The 24571-nt window shown below is 29.5% G+C and overlaps 1 protein-coding gene across 1 annotated transcript in view; it reads left to right on the top strand.

The window, feature by feature from the left end:
- The window catches only part of LOC123305319, a 38551-nt gene extending 18762 nt beyond the window's left edge, over positions 1-19789 (top strand). Inside the window, exons 2-6 of the mRNA XM_044887005.1 lie at positions 13219-13680; positions 17754-18152; positions 18592-18942; positions 19306-19448; positions 19628-19789. Coding sequence (XP_044742940.1) covers positions 13219-13680; positions 17754-18152; positions 18592-18942; positions 19306-19448; positions 19628-19789 — 1517 coding nt within the window. The remainder of the gene's footprint in view (positions 1-13218; positions 13681-17753; positions 18153-18591; positions 18943-19305; positions 19449-19627) is intronic.
- The last annotated feature ends 4782 nt before the right edge of the window (positions 19790-24571 follow it).

Here is a 24571-nt window from a genome sequence, read left to right on the forward strand (position 1 = left end):
ATTAAACAAAAATTAAAACACATTAGGTAGTACAGCAATAGTCTACGAATGTGAAAATTTTCTGTCAAAATAGAGGATCAAACTACTCCAATTCCTTTATAAGGCTGCAGTGATAATAAAACATCTTTCTTCTAATCGACTTAAACATATCTAAACACTAAATGTGTTACTAATGTAAAAAATTTTTCTTAGAATTTATGCTCTATTGAACCCCTTTTGAGATATGCCACTCAAAATTCCAAAAGAAAATTAACTATAAACTTGACTTCTCAAATACAGTAGTTTAAATTAATAGGAATTCCGTTCCTCTGTCCTTAATAATCCACTCTGTATTTATTTCAACCACCATAAAATGTGAGTACCTTGGTGGACCAATCAAAACAATCCAGTTCCAAAAAATCTTTTGAAATATCTCCCCAAAAAAATTCTCGCCACAATCGCCCTCTATAACTACGACCTAGACATTACCCAATGGATACACCCCTGGCAACCCCTCAATACATCCTCTTATATATGAAAATTATTTTGTCATGTAGTATTGCTAAGAATTACAAAGCAAAAAAAATTTATCTTCTTTTTTAACTTTTGAGTTCTATATTTTTAAAACGATTAAATTTAGAAAATAATTTCTTTTCGAAATAAATTGAGATTTTTAATTCGTTTCATTTCGATCAGATGAAAAATGATTTTATCCTCACCAAAAAAGTTATCGAGAATTCCAATCACTTTCAAAAAAAAACTATATCTACAGCAAAATTTTAAGCCGCCTGAAAGTCAAACCTCTATTTTTGATCAGAAAATTTTCCACATTCGTGCGCAGCTGAATGTTGGACTAAATTAAAATTTTAAATCATAATCTAATAAATACCTATTATTGCAGTAAAAGTTAATATAAACACGATTGATACACTCTGGCTCATGGTTATTTTCAAAAGAAAAATCCACTTCGAAATTTGTACACTTTTTATTTCTAATATATTTTGATTTTTCAATTAAATAAAATTTTAGCCCACGAAACAAGTACCTCTATATACGCCGTATATAATATATATCCGACCACCGTGTGATAATTAGAGCCGTGAAATTAAAAAGAATGCTTATACGTTACATTAGTATCTGATTTACACCAAAAAATTATTATTAAAAAAAACAAAAAACTATTTACAGTATGGATTTAGCATTTTAAATAATCATTTTAAATTTACTTCTAAAACAGTGTAGAGTATTATGGCGTCTTGAATGACATTATCACTTGGTTTGCAATCATCCTATGTAAATTACAAGTATTTGCAAGTTTACATGTTTTTGTATTTGTAAGTTTACATAGCCTTTCATATGGCGTGACGTAGTACCTGCAAGTACATTGATTGGTGTTTGCTGACACGTGACCGTATGTATAATTTTAAAGAACTTTTTTTTTTTTAATTATAAAAGTCCTTATATTTTATAAAAATTAATTTTGTGTTTTGTTATCTATATATCATGTTTAATCATTAGGAAATTTTATCCACCCGATTTATTCTTAGTGGACAAATGCTTATTGTGGTTGTCCAAGTACTGATTTGCAAATCCTTGATTTACCGTTACCCAAGTCTTGGCCAAGGCGTACAATTAATCAAGCCTTGATTTACAACGCTTGCCTAAGCTTTTATTAAGACTAGTAAATCAAGGCTTGATATACTTATCCGTACCTATATATACAGAGGTTCTATGCCATTCACAATATATTTTTTTAATTCGATAAAATATTGCTTCAAATGTTTTTTTGTATTACGAAATACATGTGAATTTTTTTTAATTAGATGAAATATTACTTCAACTTTGCAACAACATTGGTGCACTTTTCACTTTCCAAATATAATTTTGAGTTACTATATTTTAGTAATTAAGCAATATTTTTTGGAGTTTATATTTATTGAAAAAAGTATTATACATTTGACGAACATTGCAGAATAAAATTCCTAAGAACTTGACGTAAGTTCTTAATTCTCACTACTACCTTCTTAAATATTTACTACTTCCTCTAGAACATCCTGTGCACTCATAAGCAATCCTCAAATTCTTAAAAACAACCAGAAATTAAAAATTCTTAATAATTATACTTTTTCATTATCCGGTACGGAGAATAAAAACACGCATATTTAAACAACAAAAAAGACAAGACAAGAATGTGACTTTTAGAGGACAAACCACTAGGCTTCTGATTAAGTAAATACCTACAAGAAGCACTTTAAACTTAATATAAAATTTTTTTAAATTATCTGATCGTGTGGCATATGTTGGCTTATATGTCGACTGTTTATCGTTTAGAAAGAAATTTTAAATCAACCGGTTCAATTAATATTCAAAAAATAGTCAATAGTCTATCTCTGAAACATTCGAAGTTTGATCGAGTATCCTTAAAAGAAGCATAAAATATGCCATCGAATCTATAGATCCAAACACATGAGGTCGAATACTCCCCGTGGAATACTCGCCAGAATCCTATAGCTTCATCTGTTTTTAGCAGCATCTCTTACCCGAAGACGTCTCGACTTTGGGTGAAAGGTTTTTCTGGAAGAGGGTACAGAAGACTCCATGGCCTAGGTGCTAAGAATCCACTTGCGATACTTCTCTTATGTTTTATTATTAATATCATCCTAAAAGAAAAACCTCTAGCTATGAGAATTTTCGTAGAGGAAATTTATTGAACTCGATTTTGACGGCAAGTTCAAATTTAACTTTCCTTAGTAAAATGGAATCAAAAAATTTGAAAAAGATAAATTTTTTTTATTTCACTTTAATATAAAAACTTTCTATCAAGAAATTAATAACTTCTTGATGCTTTTACTTCGTAATTCGTGTACTTAAAATTTATTATTCTGCATTAAAGAAAAACTTTTTTATATTATGCAGGACTAGTAGTGGGTAGCAAAACTAATACAACAACATTGTTTGAATGAAAAATCACGATTTAAAAAACTGTTTACGTGACCTATTTCATTCCAAGATTTATGTGTGATATATCCTGTTATTTTTGTATTGAGTTACTTTTTATTTAAACTTAGTTTATTTTGTTCATTTTTTTTATTGTTACTAAAAAAAAAGCAAGAGCTGCGTAAGCTTAACAATTTCGGTTAAGTCTAAGTTTTCTGGAAAAACAACTCTCGACACAAAAACAATCTGGAGCCAAAACAACTCGCTACAAAAATAAACTCACGTTAACCATGCGACTCCGTTCAATCCTGATCCACGAGTTGGCCATGCCTTTAAGGGGATCGAGTTTACACAGATCAACGGGGTTTTAGGTTTTTTGGTTAATCCTGTGATTGCTTTTTTTACTGATTCAAGAGTTAGTCATGCCTTTAATTTGGTCGCATTGATCTACAAGTTGTTTTTGTGCCGAATTTGTTTATACAAGAGTTTTAATGGCCGAGTTATTTTGCTAGTAGCCTCGCTAGAGAGTCAGTCAAATTTACCTTTAATTGTTTGGAATGGAAATAAGACTAAAATGAAAATAAGAAATATTGGTTTATTACAAAAGTTTGGTATTACAATTATAGTTTTTTAATGATTATTAACATTAATTGAAGTTAAAATAATTAAAGTAAAAGTATATAAGTAAGAAAAAGATCAGTTCGTCAAAAATTTTACCAACTTCATTGGGCAAAAGTACTTTTGACTGATTTTGACGCAGTTAAAGTAGTTTTGCCCGGTTAAGCGTTTTGACTGTAACATATATATAATTTAAAATATTGTTTCAGAGTACTATTTTAATACATAAATGAAATCAATATCCTTAATCATCGCTTTCTTGAAGGATTGCCTAACCTATTGAAATTTTGAAATGGCATTCAATCAATCAGATTTCAAATTTGCCACTTCTTATGCCCTAAAAATAGTGTTCTTCTTCTCTAAGAACTATTTCAAGTCCATATTGCGCTTATTACTCTATCGTCGATCCACCAAATTTGGAACGCTTGAGTCTATATTAGAGTTGAAAGCGTAATGGAATTATATCACAAACATCTAAGTAAACAGTTATACAAATTGCTATTATGACTTATGTTATCTTTCCTAGAAAGAGGAAAGTGTCGATGAAATTAAGGGTAAAGATTGATTATACTTCTACAAATAATTCTAACTTTACAAACTCTAAATTGCGTTTTTAGTCTATTAAACGTTGATACTACGCACTGTCCGTTTGAATTTTTTAGCTCTTCTTCCATAATGTATAAATAATATAAATACTTTTTTTTACTCAGAGAACCAAGACTCAAATATAAGTAGAAACGTCTTTATTACTTTGATTCTTTTTATTTTTAACCGGTATAACTTCAAGTGAAGTTCCACCAATAGTTTGGCGCCGAAGCATCAATTGTATTTCTTCCAAAGTTTTATTTTTCGTTTCCGGTAAGTACACAATTCCAAATATAGCACCCAAAATACAACTAAACGCGAATATCGTAAATGGAACATACATACCGAAAGTACTATCTAAATATTGAAATAGTTTAGTGATAAGACTAGCTATTAACGCAAAATACATGTCCATAACAGCCAATGCTTTTGATTTAACGTTTGTCGGAAATAATTCCGCTAACATTGTAACTGGTATAATACTCAGACCAAGATTGTACATTACAATAAAACTACATAACGAGACCATTGGTATCCAAAAATACTCAGAAACGTCGGCACCATTTTGTTTTAGATAAAAATATATTGCCGTAATACCCAAAGTTATTGCACAGCCTGCAGACGATAAGGTGTATAAAATTTTTCTTCCTAATTTATCAAGGAGTAGCGAAGAAAAACACACTGTTATAACTTGTATCGAATTAAAAATAATCACTGCCGTTGTCGCTGAGATAAAATCATTGTTCGCGGCGAAAATAATTTGGCTATAGAATGTTACTGCGGATATTCCAGATAATTGTTGCGATGTCCGTAATCCAATACATGTTAACAACGCTCTAAAATTTCCAGGTTGAACAACTAAATCTTTATATGAACCACGTTCAGACATTTGTTGTTGCACTGCAGTTTTAATAACTTCTAATTCTTGGGTTATAATTGCTGATTTTCCACCTCGTAGATATTGTAAACTTTCTGCAGCAGCTTTGGTGTTTTCTTTCATTAGCAAATAATATGGTGATTCCGGTAAAAAAATGCATAAAACTAATTGGACTAATGGTACAACTGCATATATAAAAGATACAATTTGTATTGATACAAATGGTCCTACACTATTAACAAATAATCCAGCAACTAGTTGAAACACTGCTAGAAAACTTGATAAAAAGCCTCGAATACGACAGCTTGCAATTTCGCCAACATACATTAATACGGCTGTATAAGTAATACCATCTGCAATACCAGCAATACAGCGGCCCAACATAAATATGTAATATTCGCGACCCAAGCCAATACAAAGCCATGAAATTAAATATAATGGTATGGTTAACATCGTTGTTAGTTTCCGTCCATAACGATCCACTAAATCTGCGGCTAATGGTGCGGCCACTAATGCGAATATCAATGACGCCACAGCTAACCATGATCCTTCCGAATCGTTAATTGGTATGTAGGAGTCTTCACTCAGTAATTTTGGTAATGTTGGTGATGGCCAGTTGTAATGGATACCGCATGACATTACGCTCAGCGAAACTGTAAAAGAAGATAAAACTCTTTTTTTTACCTTTTATATTTAAAATATGTATCAAGGTATACTAATTTTAGTCAAAAGTTTGCAATCGCTTGGAAATATTGATAACACAAACTACCGTAGTCATACATCCTTAATTAGTCGGGCACAACGGATTTTTTTTGTTTTCAATAATTTAAATTTTAAATAGTTTTTTTTTTAGTTTCCACTGAACAGTTTTGGAGAAATCTATGAAAAAATATCATCCATCTATCGTTTTCCCATAAGACCAATGTTTTAAAAATTTTCAGAATTGATTTAGGCATAGCCCAACTTCATATTTAAAAAAAATCAAGCCCTTTATTCAAAATTGCCCTGACGTTCGTACATCCTTAAAAAATTATCAATTAAAAAAAAATTGGTTTTCTTTAACAAATATCTATTAAATATATAAATACCGGTAATTGTTGATAATAATTCACGAAATAATTTCGGTTTGTTAAACACATTCTTTGAGTCACTTATTTTAATGGTCATTTTCAAAAAAAATTTAAAACTATCCAAAAATAGAATAAAAAAATTAACTACTTGATTGTTAAAAGTTGCTATGTAAAAAACATTATATTTTTAATAATAATAAATTTTAGACGTGACCGCTTCAGTCTTAAATAATAAAACTTATAAAGAGTGTCACAAAATTAACGCAAAAATTGAATATTTGCCCATATGTATGATAAAGTGTTGACAATAAAATGAAAATTTAAATTAAAAATACTTTTTAAGGACAAACTTTTATTGTACTAAAAAGTAGATAATAATTTTTTTTAGGAGTTACTCATACATGATTATGTGTAAAAGCTTGAGGCGCTCAATATAGGCCATGACGAAAAATTTTGTTTAAAATTTTCACATGATATAAATATAACGTTTCCACGTAAGTAAATATCATAAAAATTAAATGATTTACATTAGAAAGGTAAATAAATATTACCTACAATTATGAATTGAATTTTTTTTCTTATTTACTTGTACTAAAGTAAGGTAGTATAGTCGTGATAACCGATGATAAAAATGTTTTATATTATTTCGTATTTATAAAGGATGTTTTAATTAATTTTGAACCTTAAAGCCAAAGTTCAAACAAATTTAGGTCGAAAACCTAATAGTTTATGTAGAAATTGAATACCAAAATCTACATTTTTTTATATAGAAGCATATTTTTCATTCCATTTTTGCAACAATAGGAGATAAAAGGAAACTTTAAACAGTAAAAATAATCTTCATTAAAAAAGTAAAACTTTTGCTGGGATCATTTTCCCCAAAGCGATCAAATTCCGCAGTGATACTAAAAAAAACAATAGGGGATAATCCTGATGTCGAATTGGCCATATTATCCACAAAAATGTAAAACTACACTTGATACCATGACAAAATTTGAAAGTGAAATTAAAATTGATCAAAAAACGAAGAAGTTACAAGCAATCAAAGGTTGCATCCAAAGGTTTCCCATCTCCTTTTAGCAAAACAAAGTTTTATATGTAATCTCTGTGGCGATACTCACGTATGACGTCAATAGTGGATATCTTCCTTTTTTTTAATTAAGAATTTTAAAACGTTTAAATCTTGCATACTAAAAAAGATTTTTGAAACCAACTTCACTTTTCTATTCGTGAAGAGGCAATTCCTCATCTGAAGTGATAAAAAAAATTTAATGTGATCCCCTACTTTGGGTAAAACATGACATTTATTTTCTATCTAAGTTTCTTACAAGTTATGAATCAGTCAGCTTTTAATAAAACCTGAAACCTATATGTTTTCTTAATAGAATTTATTTTTCGATTCTCAGACATACGAAAAATTCTGAAGAAACTAGATCTTCGAATATAAATTATTCTATATATGAAATTAAGCAGTACAGATTAAAAACTCGTAGTTTCATAGTAAATCTATGGAAATTAAATTAAGCAGTTTAGCTTCCTTCTTAGCATAAATGGGAATATAACAACCAATCAAAAAGACGCAATTGAAAAACAATATTTCTTTGAAAAACAATATTTTCACATGAATTTTCTCAGTAGGTGTAAGAACTAGAAGAATGAAAAATTTGTACAGTACCTACTTCGGGATAATACCTAGATAGCGAGACACAATACATTTTTTTTATATCTAAATTCAAAATATTTCATTATACACAGGGTTTTAAAACAATTTATTATGTTTGTTCGATTGAAACAAAAAAAACACGCTAAGCTACATCATAGTCAATATTAAATTTTGATTTTATTGAATTCCTAAGAAAAGTGTGCTTACGATTGAACTATCTTTAAACGCAACTGATCTAACAATAGGCATCCATAAATTATTTTAAAATAGACAGTAAAGTAGGTGACTTTTTTTAAAAATTTTTCAACAACAAATGCATGAGATAAGATTCTAGTAGCTATTAAAATATTTCATCATTGAAAACGTGGAAATATCATAGGCAGATAAGATTTTTTTCACAAGAAAATTATGTGGGGAAGCTACAACTACTCTTTTGAAGGGCGTTCTAATCTAAATTTTGCACACTATTTACCAAATACGGACATTTTATCAAAAAATAACACAATCAATCTAAAAATAAAACGTGGGAAACTGGAAAATATATGACACACTAATAAATTACACAAGTAACACAATACTTTGTTGCGTGCTACATTTTTCGAAGAAGCTTACTCAAAAAAGTGTCACACACTTAGTTACAAATATTGGTTCTGGAATAGGCACTCCTGAATCAATATTTGTAATTTATAAATTAATGAATCAACTCACTTTAAGGACTATACTCAGAATACATAAATATTTCTATTCTATTCTAACATTCTTAAGTTCAACTCATAGATAAAATTGGTAATTTTCTGAACGGTACATTATTATACTTTTTTAAGCTATCCTTTGATTTAATCATTCTTATATATTGCCATCATAATGCACCCCTATCCCTTACTTAAGAGTTAAATTGAAAATGTATTTTGACATATGATATTCTTTTGTTTTTAATAATATACAACTTAAACATTTTCATTTCAATTACGATTCATTATTGTTTCGGGTAGACAGTTGGACAAAGATTTAATAATTTTGTTATTCATTTTACCACATTAGTTTTTTGACATACAGCCCGAAACGAAAGGTAATCACTTTTTAAAAAGGAAAGGTGTATGTACCAATACCCAGCAACCATGAATTAAGACCAAGACCAAGAAGCAACTCCAAGACCTAACTTTGCACAGCCAAGATTTATTTGCGCAAGACCAATTGACTCATAACAAGACTTTTATCAAACTTATTGTTGAAAATAATAAATTAATCGCCTAGAGAATTTTTCAATGTGCTTTTTTATTATACCTGAGATGCTTTATACCTCGGTATAACACAGATTGGGTGAAAGAATTTGATTATCTGTTCTCATCATTTTTATATAGATATTATATATGTAGATAAGTCTTAATCGAAACTTCAAAGTTCAAAACATGGCTGGTGGAAGATAAAAGATACAAGACTCGATTGACCAAGAACAAGATTAAGACTATTTTTGCAAGCCCAAAACCAAGACTCATCTCTGCCAGACCAAAACTCGATTCTGCAAGACCAAGACATATTTTTTCAAGACATGGATACTTTAAAGTGATTGATAATTTCAAATATAATTTTTGACATGCAATGTTCATTTGTTTCAAATCTACCAAATCTGTTTTTTTTTTGTTTTTTTTGCTTAATACATCATGTATTATACATGGCAGAAATACTTTAGTATAATAATAATAATAATAGTAATAATAATGGAGTTTAACCTTCGTTTCTCTGACATAAACGTCTATAACAGAGATCATCCACATCATTATTTTTTTAAATTTATTTATTAAACTACATCCGTATACAATTAAATTTATGACGTGGATAGAGTCGGTAACTTCGTTCTTATCCAAGCGACGACTGTGTGATAAATTTTACCGTCACATTAATTATAATTGTTCACACTGCCGCTGCCTGGGTTCGAGCCCGCAACCTAAGTCTCAGTAGACAAACGATTAAAACCAGCCCCTTAACCCGCTCGGCTACTTATCCTCTAGAAATACTTTAGTAGTGTAATAACAAAGGAAATTTTCCGTGCCTATAGTACAAAAAAATAATTTATATGTACCGATAATAAAGTTTTTTTAAATAATTGAATGTAATAATAATAAATATTATACAAAGAATAAAATCGATTGTGGTTAAGTTATATTTATATTCAACGAAACGCATACGACAAAGCACGTATTTATGTTATGGTGATCATGTTCTTGTTTTACCCTTGCTACACTACTTCATAAAAACTTTTCCCTCTTTTATCCAATTTTATGAGCATGTTGTTGAATTATCAATGATGTATATTTTACATGTCTGTTTAACAGCATATGAAAAGGGTGATTATTAGCTGTAATGACATAAGAAACCTACACATTTTATGCGAAACTGGGCAGTATACTGGCCAAACGCACTTAAATAATTGCGCACTTTATGAGAAACTAGCTAAAAAAAAAACAATTAACTACTGAACTGATTTTTCAAGCAGAAATCACTTTTTTTTTCTAGTATGCTTTTGTTGCCCTTTACAGAATTTCAGATTTAGTATTCTATCAAACCGATCGACTGCGAGTGCGTAGACATGACTTCCACGATATGCAATCTAACACCCGAGAAACGATTGCATGCAATTTTACAAGGCAACTAGTTAGAGCTACAACTGCATTAATTAAGATTTCAATTCCATTCAGTTATAACTACGATTTTGCATAATCACTTTATGCGCAACTTTCCCGAAATTATTGGGTTGAAAATATCGAAAAAGATTGAAACGTAATTGAAATGAAGAATTTTGAAAAAACTGCTTTTAAAGCATAGAGATTATACCAAACGGTTGCTCGCAGTAGAAAGGGGCAGATAAAGTAGGCGCGTATAGCTCTGTCTTCACCTTTCTTCTACGTCTCTCTTTTACGCCTACAATTTCTGTCTATTTCTACCTCTCCCATTGCGGTCTAGTATTCACTTATTGCGATTCCTATGTCTATACAGCTCTATGGTATTATCTCTATGCTTTAAAGTCCTTTTTTAAACTATAAATGGTTACTTCCGGCAACCAACAATCAAGCAATCCGTAATATGGAATCAGGTGAACTAATAATTCACATTTTAATGAATAATTGATGATTTTCTTGCGACCTTTATCCAACAACAATTGTCGAAAACAAAGCATGTTTCAGATTATATTTCTTATAACTATTGTTAGGTTAATAGAATTAGATACTTAATTTATCGAAGTCTATCAAAAAATTAAACGAATCAGTCTGTATATAGTCATAATGAATTTTATATTCAGTCGAATAAAATGACGCGTATCATTAACTTGTCTACGACAATTTATTTTTTATAGTTTTATTACTAGTCGATATTATTCATTACTTTTATACATGGACAGTATTCGCACGCTAGTCGCTATGATGATATTTTAAACTTAAAAAAGTATTTATCATGTTGTTAAAATATTCATTTGAATACTGTTGAAGGATAGGTTCATTATAACAAAACTTTCAAATATTTTTATAATTGTAACTTTTTAATTTATTCATGCATTAGCTCTGAACGAGAGAGCATAGGAAGGCTTCATTGGAGAGCAAAAACAAAAAAAACATTAATATGTTCTTTTTATAAGCACTTTTCACACTTGAAATAAGTAACAAAGGATAATAAACGCATCAAACTGTAAGAAACACCAACAATATTGAAAGTGTGTGAGTATCAGCGCCATGGGGCAGAAACTGGAACTATATTTTAATGACTAGACTAGACACGTACTTAAACGTTATCTATCCAAGTCAATTGCCTAGCTGTTTGATTGAATGGCTGTTTATTCTCAAGGGTACTACTTGAACGAAGCCGCTTAGTAAAATAACTAGGCTGTTAATTAAAGGACTAATTAAGCTAGTTGGCTGCGACATATAAATGAAATTAAGGCGTCACCAAGTAGTATTCTCTTCATCTTTTTGATTGTTTTAAAAAATATCGTGAAATAAAATATCAACAAACCAAATCAAAACAAAAGGAATGAATTGCAAGTGGGCAGTCGCGGCAAGTTACTCAACTTCAAATGTGATTGCGCGGCATAATAAACCGTTTCAAGAGAGACTGTTTTCGAAGGAAGGCCGGTTAGCATGCGAGCTCTCACTTTTTCATGATTTCTATAATAAATACTCCTTTATCTAGAAACACAATTAAAGAATCTTAAAACTGACCCGAAATCTAATAGATCAACAAATTGACATTAATTCTGTTCATTTTACATCGCTATGTCTTGACCAAAGCACTGAAGTCATTAAATCTGCGCGTTTAGCTGTTTTTGCTCTTTATTGCGTAGAAAACGTCATTCAGGAAGAATTAATTGCGAATCCCAATAGACATGAAAATTATTTGACGGTACGTCTACGACCTCATTAAGCATTTCTTTAGAAATAATGACACGGTCATACATAAAGGTTGGCGGTTATATATAAGTTGTAAAAGTTTTAATATTTTTTTTTTTAGTTATAAATATAAGTTTGTAAAAGATTAAACGATATACTCTGAGTACCAGGGCCGGATTTAAATTTCTGCCGCCCTGGGGCACTGAAGAAAATGCCGCCCTATGACTGAAATTTTATTTTAATAGTTTTGGTATCTTATTTTTTAAGAATTAGAATAACTAATTAATTGCAGAAAAAAGAACCGCTTCATAACGAGCTGATTATCTGGTTGCAGATAAAGATTTTAACGCAATTCTTTTTTCAGTATGAAACTGTAAGACTTCCCAGCGATGCGTCGATGCAGTAAAAAAGTTGTATAAAGTTTGTACTGTATGAAAGAATGAAGCAGCTTCTGAGGCGCATTCTACTGCGTGAACTCCAACTAAATTCATAGAATGAGCAGCACAAGGAGCATGTTCTGCAAGATATAATTTCATGAATTCTTGCCTGTAAGCCCGAATAAATCCCTAATACATTATTCGCGTTATCATATGACTGACTTTGACAATCTGAGAGATCAAGATCAAAAAACTCAAGAACAGATAATACAGCAACTAGCAAATCTTCAGCTTTATGTCCAGAGTTCCCAATAAACATAAGAAAAAAATTTTTTTTTAATTCTTCAAAAAAAACTATATTTATCAATTCCAGAAAAAAAAATATCAAATTTTATTTTTTCAAACCTTTATGGAAATAAATTAATTTTATTTTAATAGTTTTCACTTAAATTTAATATATTATAATATACAAAATTTTAATTTGATACATAATGCAATTATATTTCTTGAAAGATCAAATGTTTATTTAAAAGAATTAGTTAATTATATATTGTATAGAAAATGTTTTCTCACTTTCCAAATTTTGCCGCCCTGGGCGCTAGCCCCGATTGCCCCTAGTGTAAATCCAGCACTGCTGAGTACATTAATGTCATGCAATTACAAATGTTATTTAAACATACATAAAACATTGACCAAACTAATAAATTAATAATAGAAATTTTTATTGTTTCAGCTGATGATGGGTCACTTGAAGCACGAACCATACCATCATCGATATCAAATAGTAACAGAGTATATAAATCTGGGGCAATATTCGATACAATCTTCAGCAGTAGCTCAGCAAAACGGTATTATAATGGAACATTATTATCAACATCGCATTCAACACGAAAATCATCAAATGGAATTAATGGAGACCATTCTACTACTGCCAACAATGGACGCGGTGAGGCTGTGTACAGCGCATCCGTTACGCTGACGGCTAGAATGGCACCAGGAAGTGGTGATACCTACGGAGACCAGGAACAACTTCCAGGCTCCCGATGGAGTGGTAACACCGCATGGTGGCGTATCACTAGTGAACGACTTCCATTATTAGTTGGAATTTTTGTTGGTGGATTTTTAATATCATTAATATTACTCGCTATTATTGTTTATCGCTGTTGCATAATGCCGCGTGGTCACAAACATTATTGTAAGTATAAACATGTTTATTTATGTTTTTATATAGACGTTTAGAATACCTATTCCTGACATAAAAAAAAAACTACCATTTTTATCAAAAAGAAATTGCTAACAAAATTATTTAATGTATAATCCACAAAGATAATAAACTTTAAATCAAATTACATAAATCTCAAACAATGCAACAATGGTTTGTATGTTTAAAACTATGTGCACCTTATAATGAAGTCTTATATTTTATTATCTTTATATCACGTATAGGCAATATCCTCTACTTTCATGTAACTTATATGGTATAAACTTATAGATGATATTATTATAACTTTATGAAAGAAAGTTTATGTTTTCACTTTGCAAGTTGAACTCAAATCTTTAAACCATGAATATATGAAATATATATAATATTTATTTTAGTCCCAAGTTTGTAACGCTTAGAAATATTGATGATATGAACAAAATTTTGGTATAAGTGCTCATAAAATCACCTTATTAGTCCATTTTCGTTTGTCCGGCGTCCGCCTGTCAGCACGGTAACTCAAAAACGGAAAAAGATAACAATATAAAATTTTTATAGCTTGCTCAGGACGTAAAAAATGAGTTTGAGTTTGTAAATAAGCAGGATCAATTAGGTTAATTAGTACCTATTTCAGTAACCGTAAAAGATAGATCAAAAGTTTAAGTTCAAAAAAGATTTCTTATAAAAAAACAAACAATTTTTGTTTAAAACATTTTTTCGTTAATATCATTATTTTTCCACGAGGGCACAAATTAAGACAAATTTTAGTCCATTTTCTCCAAAAGTATAAAAGATAGAGAGTTGAAAATTTGTGGGTAGATTCAACTAGTGAAATTTGTAGAAAATACTTTCAAAAACACTATTATTCAATACTGACTATACTGAGTATTTCAACAATTAGCTCAGTTAATTGTTTATTTTCACTGTTTTTTTTTAATATGTGTGTCTTTCAGTCAGGGATGTAAAGTTTACAAAGCCGTAAAAATTCTAGGTTTTCTAAAAAAAGTTGTTTTGTACAAAATAATAAAATAAAAATTGTTTTGTCCAAGAAAAATTTATTTAGGTCTTTCAGAATTAATTTTGATTTGTACCCCAATTTCATATACCAATTTTTGTAGGTATTTCGACCACCTGATCGTAATTACCCTTGCAAATAGATATATTACTCATCGCATTAATACAATGATTTACTTAATCAGAAAATTATTGATCTGATCTTCAAAGACTAAATTCGTTTTGGTTTGTTGTTTCAAGTTTTCTTTAATAAATTGTTATTAGTGAAAATCTAAGTTTGTAAACAAAGTTGTTGGAATGTTTTAATTTCCATTATTTTGGTATACATATATACTGAATGTTTTGTTTTAAATACAAATTATTTCAATGTCATTAAATTTTATTATAAAATTATATAAACAGTAGTTAACAGTATTATTATATAAAGTTGAAAGTTATCTGGAAGTTGGTGGGACTAATATTATATAATATGTTGATTAAAAGACACTTTAGTATTATATTATTCGAAGCAATTTGTATTTAAATTAAAAATGATTACTTTTAGTAATTAAACATACACCAGAGGTTGATTATGTGTTTGTTATATCGTCAATGAACAAATTTGGATTCTATCCGTTAAAATCCGTTAAACATGATAAAAGCACAATAGATGTTTCAAATATATTTTAACAATTTCCCAAAACAATTTTCGGTTTTTTTATTTGGCTTTTTCTGTTATTGTATTTTTATCTCCACAATATTGTCGTCTATAGATATGTTTTACTGGAAACCGCAAGTGCTAATAAACAAATGGAATATTTCGGCTCAAAAGTTATATCAAGATGCAACATCCAGTAAATTAAAGCTAAACAAATAAGGAAAATTTTAAACCAAGGCTGTCCTCAATCCGAAGCTTAAAATTTTCCTTATTTTTTTATCTTTCATTATTCTCTTCAATTTTCTGACCGATAATCGTTTTTTTTGACTTAATCATTAGTATAAACATAAAAATTTGTTCTGTTTGTCTTCATTTGTTTCGAGGTCCAAACTTTCAATTCCTCAGGCTTGATGAGATAAAGATCTAGATGGAAATTGAAAATTAACAAGCAAAATGGAAAATCTGTATTACAGCGAAAAGCGACAGCCCCTTACAGTAGGATGTAGTAACCGCACCACTTTTTAATAATGACTGACAAAAAGCACTACTAGACAATTTTCGCGGTTAGCTGCCGCACTACATAAGTACCTATAGCAGATAGATTTTCATTACTAAAATAAGAATTCAATTTAAATCAACGATTTGTTTTACAAATATTTCAAATAGGTCGGATATTTTCAACAGTAAGGTATATTACAGGGTTATTCACGTTATTCGACACAAAAGATTAAGATGGAGGCTTTTTGGATGTACATTTTAAAATTATTTTCATAATATACAGGATGTCCGAAAAACACGATGTATCAAAAGTTGTATTTTTTTTAAATGAAACGAACACTTATATTAATTATATTACTTTATTTTCATGTTCTTCGGTCAAAATAAAAGTGATTTGAATTAAGGTTTATCTCAACGTCTACTAATCGATTGAATCAGCCAAAGGAGACTTAATGCACATTAAATTTGTTAAAATTTGTTAAAATCGCATTCTGAAAATGTGCGGTTTCTATGCAAACGTAAACAGTCAGCTATAGGAAAGTTGATGGTTCTTTGATAAAGAATTACAATTTACATCTGCTGTTGACATAAAATAGAAGATGTTCTATTTAAGTTGAACAAGTTATTACTGTTTAAAACTTGTAATTCTTTATGGTCATAATTTTTGGACAACCTGTATACGTAAATCAATTATTCACAATTGCAACAAAGAATTTAATCGATTAGTAGACTCCAAGTTAAATTTGGCTTGAGAAAATGCAGAATATTTCGAAAACCTTGAGTTTTAAGTGAGGTAGCCCTTACTGAAACTCTCGTCTATTTTGACTTTAGAACCTGAAATCAAATACACAAGTGGTTCCCTTTTTTAAAAACCAACTTACATGCACCCATTTTCCGGACATCCAAAATTTTCTTAAAATAAAAGAGTTTAGCTGTAATCTTTCGTGTCGAATAAAGTGAATAAGCTTATATTTATATACTTGTAGCATGTAATCAATTTAAGGTTGTTAATTATAAAAGCACCAAATAGAAAATGTAATAAGAGAGTTAAATGAAACTAATTTATTTTTAATTTCCGGTTATTTGATTAAATACGAGATAGCCAATTAACTTTTTGTTTTTAAATGAAAAATTAAATCATTCATTTTGATGTACAATAATTTGTTTAAAGTATCGTAAATGGTATTTTTTTAATTAAACGGGTTTAATTAATCTACCATAATAGCAGAAAGTAAAAAGTATGTAAATATCGTTTTAAGAATTTTTGTTCTGAAATTTATATCGATTGTTTCTATTAAAAAACGGAATTACCCCAGAGTTTAAAAAATAACAAATTTTGTTTGAAACGATCCACGTTAAGTTGACTTTAAAAATTAATCATTAGGCAACTTGTATTACGAATATGTTATACATGTATAAGATTAATATTATATATTCTTATACATGTACAGCATATATGTAATACAAGTTGCCTAATTATTAATTTTTTAAGTCAACTTTTACATGGACCGTTTCATTTAATTGTTTATTGACAGTCATTTATTATGAAGTTATATAAATTATTTGGCCGTACTAAATCAATTTAACGCTTGATTGTATAATATTTAAAGTTTTAGGTACTTTATACTTCAGAAAAGAAAATTCCCTTAGGTTACACAGATCTTGAATAGAAAAAAAGCCATCACTAATTTAATAAGATGATATAGAGAAGTATCTTTAAGGCATTTATGAATCTCTCAAATATAACTAAAATGTTCAAGTTTTAGTTTCTGTCAATCCGTCATGTGTAGGACCTTTGAAACCTAAACCAATACCTTTCTGATTTTCTGCTGGCCTGGTCAGTCATTATGAAGTACTGGTCAGTGATTCATTCAAAAAATTTATCAACTATGTTAACTATAATTTTTGTGTGTTTTAGGTGCGCGGAAAGGAGAGGAGCAGCCAGCGCCTCAGATATCTAGATCGGCTGGCTTATCACATCCAATATATCCAAGTCATTCAGCCGTGTATGTAGATCCAAAAAATGGGTCGTGGACATACAATAGTCGTTTAGTCAATAATCAATCAACTCAAGCAGGTCCTTCAACTCAACAGGGCGCTGTTAATACAAATACAATGCATGTTCCTTGGCCGCAAGGTCAACGATTAAATACTTCGAATTCGGGGATGTCAACGGCATCCTCACAACAAAATTGGTGTCATAGATCTGATATGGTGCCATCGGGTTCGTACAATATATGGACACCACAAATACAAGGGATATTAAAACGAGGATCAGTTTCTGGATCTGATGGACGTTTAGCAATTGCTGTTGGAGGTAAGCATATGTTTATTTGTTTATCTGATGGATCGAAAACTACTCGTTAAAAAGTTTTGTAGCCACGATAATTTTTGAGCAAAACGAGCTCAAGAACAATTTGTGGTCGGTTTGAAAAAGTTTCACAGAAAGTCATTTTCCTAGTCATATATTAAAAATATAATAATATTCGTGGCTTTGGTCACTCGTAGCTCGAAAACTACTTGCTAAAAATTTTTGTTGTTGTGAGAGTTTTTGATCAGAATGATCCAAAGAATATTTAAGAGTGGGTTAGAAATAGTTTCACAGAAAGCCATTTTCCTATCTAATATTGCGGGTTCCTTTGTAAGAACTACTTGCACTTACTAATAATGAATGGATAGGCATAAAATAGTTATTAAAAATATGTCAAAAAAATCTCAATTACCGATTAAGAACTAATTTGTTTTGAAATTTTCAGTGCAACATACACCTGATATAATTTGCTCATCAACAACACGTTTACATCATCCTGGTAATCAAGTTCCACGTTCAAGTAGCCATCCTCATGTGCCATGTCCAAATAGTGGAAGTGGTCCACAATCATTACCTACATATCCTCCAAACACCTCACCATACAATACAAACAATTCAAATAATCAAAGTCATACAACAATTGAACGACGTCCAAGACCACACAGTCAACCGGTGGGCTCTTGTGAAATCATACATCCGGATCAAGATGTTGTACATAAACAAATTGCAATGATGCCACAAATATGTGAATTCTCTGCACATCAAATATCACAAAACCAATATGCTTCAAGTAGCAGTAAGTATTTATCATAACACTTAAATTTACCCAAAAGATATTTGCCTAATTCATTAAAAAACAAAATTTTTCCGAAAAACGTGAGTTTACTTATTCAAAGGTTTTTGAGGTGCTGAATTCAAATCATCAACTCAGTATGGCTCATAATATGGAAAAACTCCTTTTTCCGATATTAGAAGTCATGGTATACTGAAGAGTAATTATTTTCAAAAAGTTTAATCATAAAGTAGGAATCATTCATTTCCCTGCAGTTGTCACTTTGAGTTTTTCCAATATCTTTCATTTGTATAATATGTACTGAATAAAACATTCCTTCCCTATCCAAATGTAAGTTTTATAATATTATGATTTTGAATTTTTCAGTTTTGGATGAAGTAGGAACTAAAGAAGACGAACCTTCATCAGCAGAAGGTACAACATTAAAAACAAGATCACTTCCTGCATGGGTCCGATCTAAACCTCGGCCGTTATCTACTGAAGACGATTTAGCTGAATTATACGCTAAGGTAAGCTCGTGATGACGTTTCAAGGTAAAATGCCAAGGTCAAGTAAAAGGCCTCTATGAAATGTCCAGTCAGGGTAAAACAAATTTTACTTGGATTATTTTTTCAAAAAATCCTTCATGGGTTGTTTAAAATGAGACACCTGATCAATCAGTATTAACATAATCCTTTATATTTTTCAGGTAAACTTCAGTAAAAAACGTAAAAATCGTATGCGTAATGATGAAGCAGCGATAATTGCATTAAGTAAAAGTCGTAGTCAATTTTTACACACAAATAAAGATACTGATTCATTAGTGGACAATGAAGCTGTGATTGTTTATGATGAACGAACTGCTCTGTGAATTTATAAATCATAAAATATTTTAAAAGAAGCATTTTTAAAAACTATACTTGTGAATATATTTAAATTGATAATTAATTATTGTTGATTAATGTTACCATTTAATAATTATATTATATACCATGTATACCTAACGTAGGTGGTATAGCTACTACCTAAATCATGTTAACTTACTTAACTGAAATTTATTTACCAAGTTACTTATTATATTGATTAGATTTAATTCACAATTATACTAGATCAATTTTTTTAATTAATTATAAATAATTATAAATATAATAAGGTAATTTTAATCAAATATCGTAGCCAATTGTTATTCAAGTTAAAACCCATTTTTTCACTATCAAAAATCGTCTAACGCGCATATTGAAGTAATCACAAAAACAATTGAAATTTATATAAAATGTGATAGGGATTGAGACAGAAATGTAGAGGCAGCACTACTGCTGAAAATAGAGCGCCCTAGTGTTAAATTGTCAAAGAAAGTGATGTAAACAGTGCAATAAATAGTATTGGTAGTAATAAAAAATGCAAAAAATAATTAAATTCGGATTCTTGCCCGTCAAATATACTGAATCACAGGGTCAAAATCAATTAAGAAATTTATTAATTTAACAACTTTGTAATTGTTTTGTATACCACTTTCCATCACTTTGTTTCACATTTGACTCACCAGGTGGTGTCAAAGTCATCTTTCTCAATCCCTTTACAAAATGATTATTTTTTGTTTCGGACTGTTTGAATCAAGTAAAGACATATCTTATATCTTCTTTCCTTATCAAAAAGCGCTGCTTGAAAAAGATAAAATATATTTAACTTTCTTAGGTTGAATAGTTTTTTGACAACTGTCCGAAACAAAAGCAAATCGATGAAAAGGTCTATTGTTTATACAGCATAACTTTTTCGCAGATCATCTTGTGCTACAAACAACTTCTCATTTTCATAGCCTTGATTCATCATAATCTATTTTAGAGACTAAAAAAATTAACTTCAATTGCTTATATCTCTAAAACTAGGCATGTTTAAAAATAATGTACCTTCGGGTCATTTTTTGCTTCAAATGAGTTTCTCTATCGATTACATTTTTCACCCTTAAAGGTTTAGAGCTTTTCGGAAAATAATAAAGTTATGTAAAAATACTATCAAAAGGTTTTAGGAAAATTGAAGCTTTCCTTAATTATTCCGAAATTATGGATAAATATAAATGGATTAGAAAATGCAATTCACTTGCTTTATTTATGAAGTATTGAGAAATATTAATTATAATTAGAAAAGTAGTGATTTTAACCATTCTACTTTTTGGCTTGAAATACTTTTCACAACAATTGGCTTATTGTTAATAAAAGGGTACTAATCACAAAGTTGAACCATGCGGGACCTATCTAATCAAACTTAGATATTATGTAATGTAGAGAAATTATATTAATTTGTTATTTAATTTTAAGTAAATAAATTTTTGTAGTAGTTATATAAAAACCAAAGACAAGTTTCAGTAAAGTAATTTAACAAATTCTTAATCTTATAAAATGAATGTACTTATTATAAAATTAATTAATACTTATGAATAATACTAATTAATTAATTAAATTCAAAACTATGACTGATAATTATTGTAAAATAATTGAAAGCTAAAAAAAAAAATACTTAAGTTTGATTTCTCAACATTTTAAGTAAGTTTTGATGATTTGTCCATGAAATAAAAAAATATCATGTTTAGGATTATAATTCAAAATTAAGTTTTAGTCTTCCAAAATTCCTATTTTGGCAAATTATTTTCATTTCTAGAGGAAATGTATAGATAATCTATTATTTTTTTAAATTCTCTGTGATATGGTTTTATTGTAGTAGAAGAATTTTCTTGCAAACGTTTTAAATTATGTTAGAAATGACAATAAAATTAAGCATTACATTTTTTTGACACAGACGATTGGTTAGGTGCGTAGTAAGTGGTCGAGGATACAACTGAATCGATCGCAGCGCTATCATCTTATAAAATTTGCAAAAAAAAATTCGTTTTATTTAAAATATGACTAATTTTCAATTGTTTACATGTAAATGGTATAGAAATGTCAAAATAAAATTGGGTATTTTCTACAATTGTAGTTCAAGAAAGTTTTCGATTATTACACAATTTTTATGTGTTTTTTTATTATTATTATTGTAGGAGCAATACCTTAAAAGATCATTTCAACATATTTAAAACGTTCTGAAGAAAATTCCATTAATTTGTTAAACATATCTTATTAATTAAAATCTTTAAAAAAAATTATGAAATGAAAATTTATGAGGAATTGAAAAAACATTTATAAATAGAGGCCTAAATAATTCAAAATTTTAAATTTTACTATAAATAATCATAAACTCATACATGGACATTTTTTAATTTATACAATATTATAAGCTAAGTTCTCATAATAAGTCATCGTAAGCTTTATTATGTATTATGCTTTTTAATTTATAGTAAACAAATTTATTTCAAATCATTATTTTGATTTAATTCAAGTATTTAGAAGTTTTTTGAATATCTTTACAAAAAAGAAAAATGTAAAAGACAATATTTGTAATAATTGAAATATTCATGAAACGCACAAATTATTAATATGATGAACTGATTAATAAAGAAAAAACATTATAGGCACAAAAAACTTTTTGTTTAATTATTTGAATAAAAATTATAATTTAGTATTTATTTATTTTACTAGATTCTAATAAAAATCACCTTCATCTATAAAATGTTATTAGATTTTAATACTAAGAAAGACTCTATCTAGCGATAGAAAAAAGAACTATAGTTTGATACGCCCATAGGTACAAAATATTTAACGGAAATGTTTGTTTACAATCTTGTAAACCATACGCACATAAAAGAGTACAACACATTAAAATGTACCTATAATAAAGTAGGTATCTTTTGCCTTTCCATTCAACGGAGAAATCAGCTGAGTTGTTTAAGTATCTTAAGTTGTAACCTCATGATGACGCTTGACGCTAGCGTCGAGCGTCAAATTATGACTCCACCTTGCTGAGATAAGTAGAATTATGTGTAGCGTCAAACATCAGCGTCAATATAAAAAAATTAACAGAGAATAAATCGCAAGTCGATATCTCGATATATACTTACCTCTACCCTAAAAAAGCATGCGACACTTGTAAATAAAAAACTATGGAGTGTAGAGTAAAAGAAGCACTCTCTCTGTATATTAGAAGTGTCCATAAAGTCATGTGAAATTGTGGTGGTTGTGGTGGCGCTGCCGTAAGCTGATGACGGCATTTGAATATATATATATTGGCGAACGAAATTACCTAGAGATGGCTCTGGTGTGAATGCAATATGGCCGATATAGAGGATTTTCGTTCAAGTTGTCAAAATAAATTTTTGCATTTTTTTTGTTTATTTGTTTTTTTTAACATGGAGAAAGCCCTGGATATTAATATTGGTGATATATTTTATCTACTTGGTGGATCAGTAAGGCCGTTGATGGAAGGAGAGGCGCTTTCTCGTTCCAAAAACTTGTTTTTCTATGGTATCCAATCGAAGCAAAATAATTGTTTATTAATCAAATCTTCATGTTTGCAAACGTCGAACATCACCGAGAAACCTCATGAGATCTAAATCAAAGTGTTTGTAGCCAATGACAACAAAAAAATCGAATGCTATTGTTCTTGCAAAGCGGGCGCGGGAAGCAAGTGCAAGCATGTTTTTGCGACATTGTGCGACAACTGACGCCTGTAGATCTTGTTTTCCCACACTGGGGAACACCACAACGTTTTTCATTTTTGATAATTTCCATCTCAACAACAAAAACATTCAGCACTTGTGTAGCTGTCAAAACTCAAAATCCTCTATAATAGTTTCACTAATCCTCGCTGCGCGGCGCCACCGTATCTTGCGATCGCGAATATATATATATATATATATATATATATATATATATATATATATATATATATATATATATATATATATATATATATATATATATGAACATGAACCATCAGTCATCAGTGGTCATCAGCGCCTTTTTAGTTGGTTTTGGAACTATAATGTAACAGCTTTTTGTAGACACTTTTTTGGTCAAACAGTCATAAGAGATGATTCTCCTTTTACTCTACACTCCATATAAAAAACTTATAACTCCAATAAATATTAAACATTATAAAAAATTATTAAAATATTATATCAAACAGAACTGACTAATTGAAATTTCGATGGCAGGCGAATATGATTATCAATTGTGGATTTATCGGTGCCAAAAAATAATTCGTGAAGCTGAAATAAAGAAAAGAATCAGGCACAAAATAATTATTAGTGCTTTGTTAAAATGTTAAATGTTAAAATTTAAAAATGTTAGATTTACTTTTAAAATAAACATAAACTGTTTTTAATTTTTTCAATATCGATTACTATCGAGTTCGATTCTATACATTCTGAATTAACGGTTGATCTTTAAAACAAAAAGCTAATTTGTGTTTAGCTTTTTACGATTGACGTTACGAGATTTGTTTCTAGGTAGCAGCACAGCCTAAATTGATCACGTGATGTGATTTGACGCTCAAAGCTAGCGTCAAGCGTCAGCATGAGGTTACACCTTTAGCGTTAAAATCGAATAACCTAATCGCACCTTTAACCTTTAAAATAATTTTTATCTACTCATCAAGGAATACTAACATCTTAAGTTCAACCGTTATGGGCTAAGTATTATATAGAGGTAAGAATGTAAAAATAAGCGTGAGCTTTGGGGCTAAATAGGCCCGACGAGAGTTAAGGAAGGGTGTGTTAAGC

The sequence above is a fragment of the Chrysoperla carnea genome, chromosome 1, assembly GCF_905475395.1.
Source record: "Chrysoperla carnea chromosome 1, inChrCarn1.1, whole genome shotgun sequence".
NCBI classification, from domain to species: domain Eukaryota; kingdom Metazoa; phylum Arthropoda; class Insecta; order Neuroptera; family Chrysopidae; genus Chrysoperla; species Chrysoperla carnea.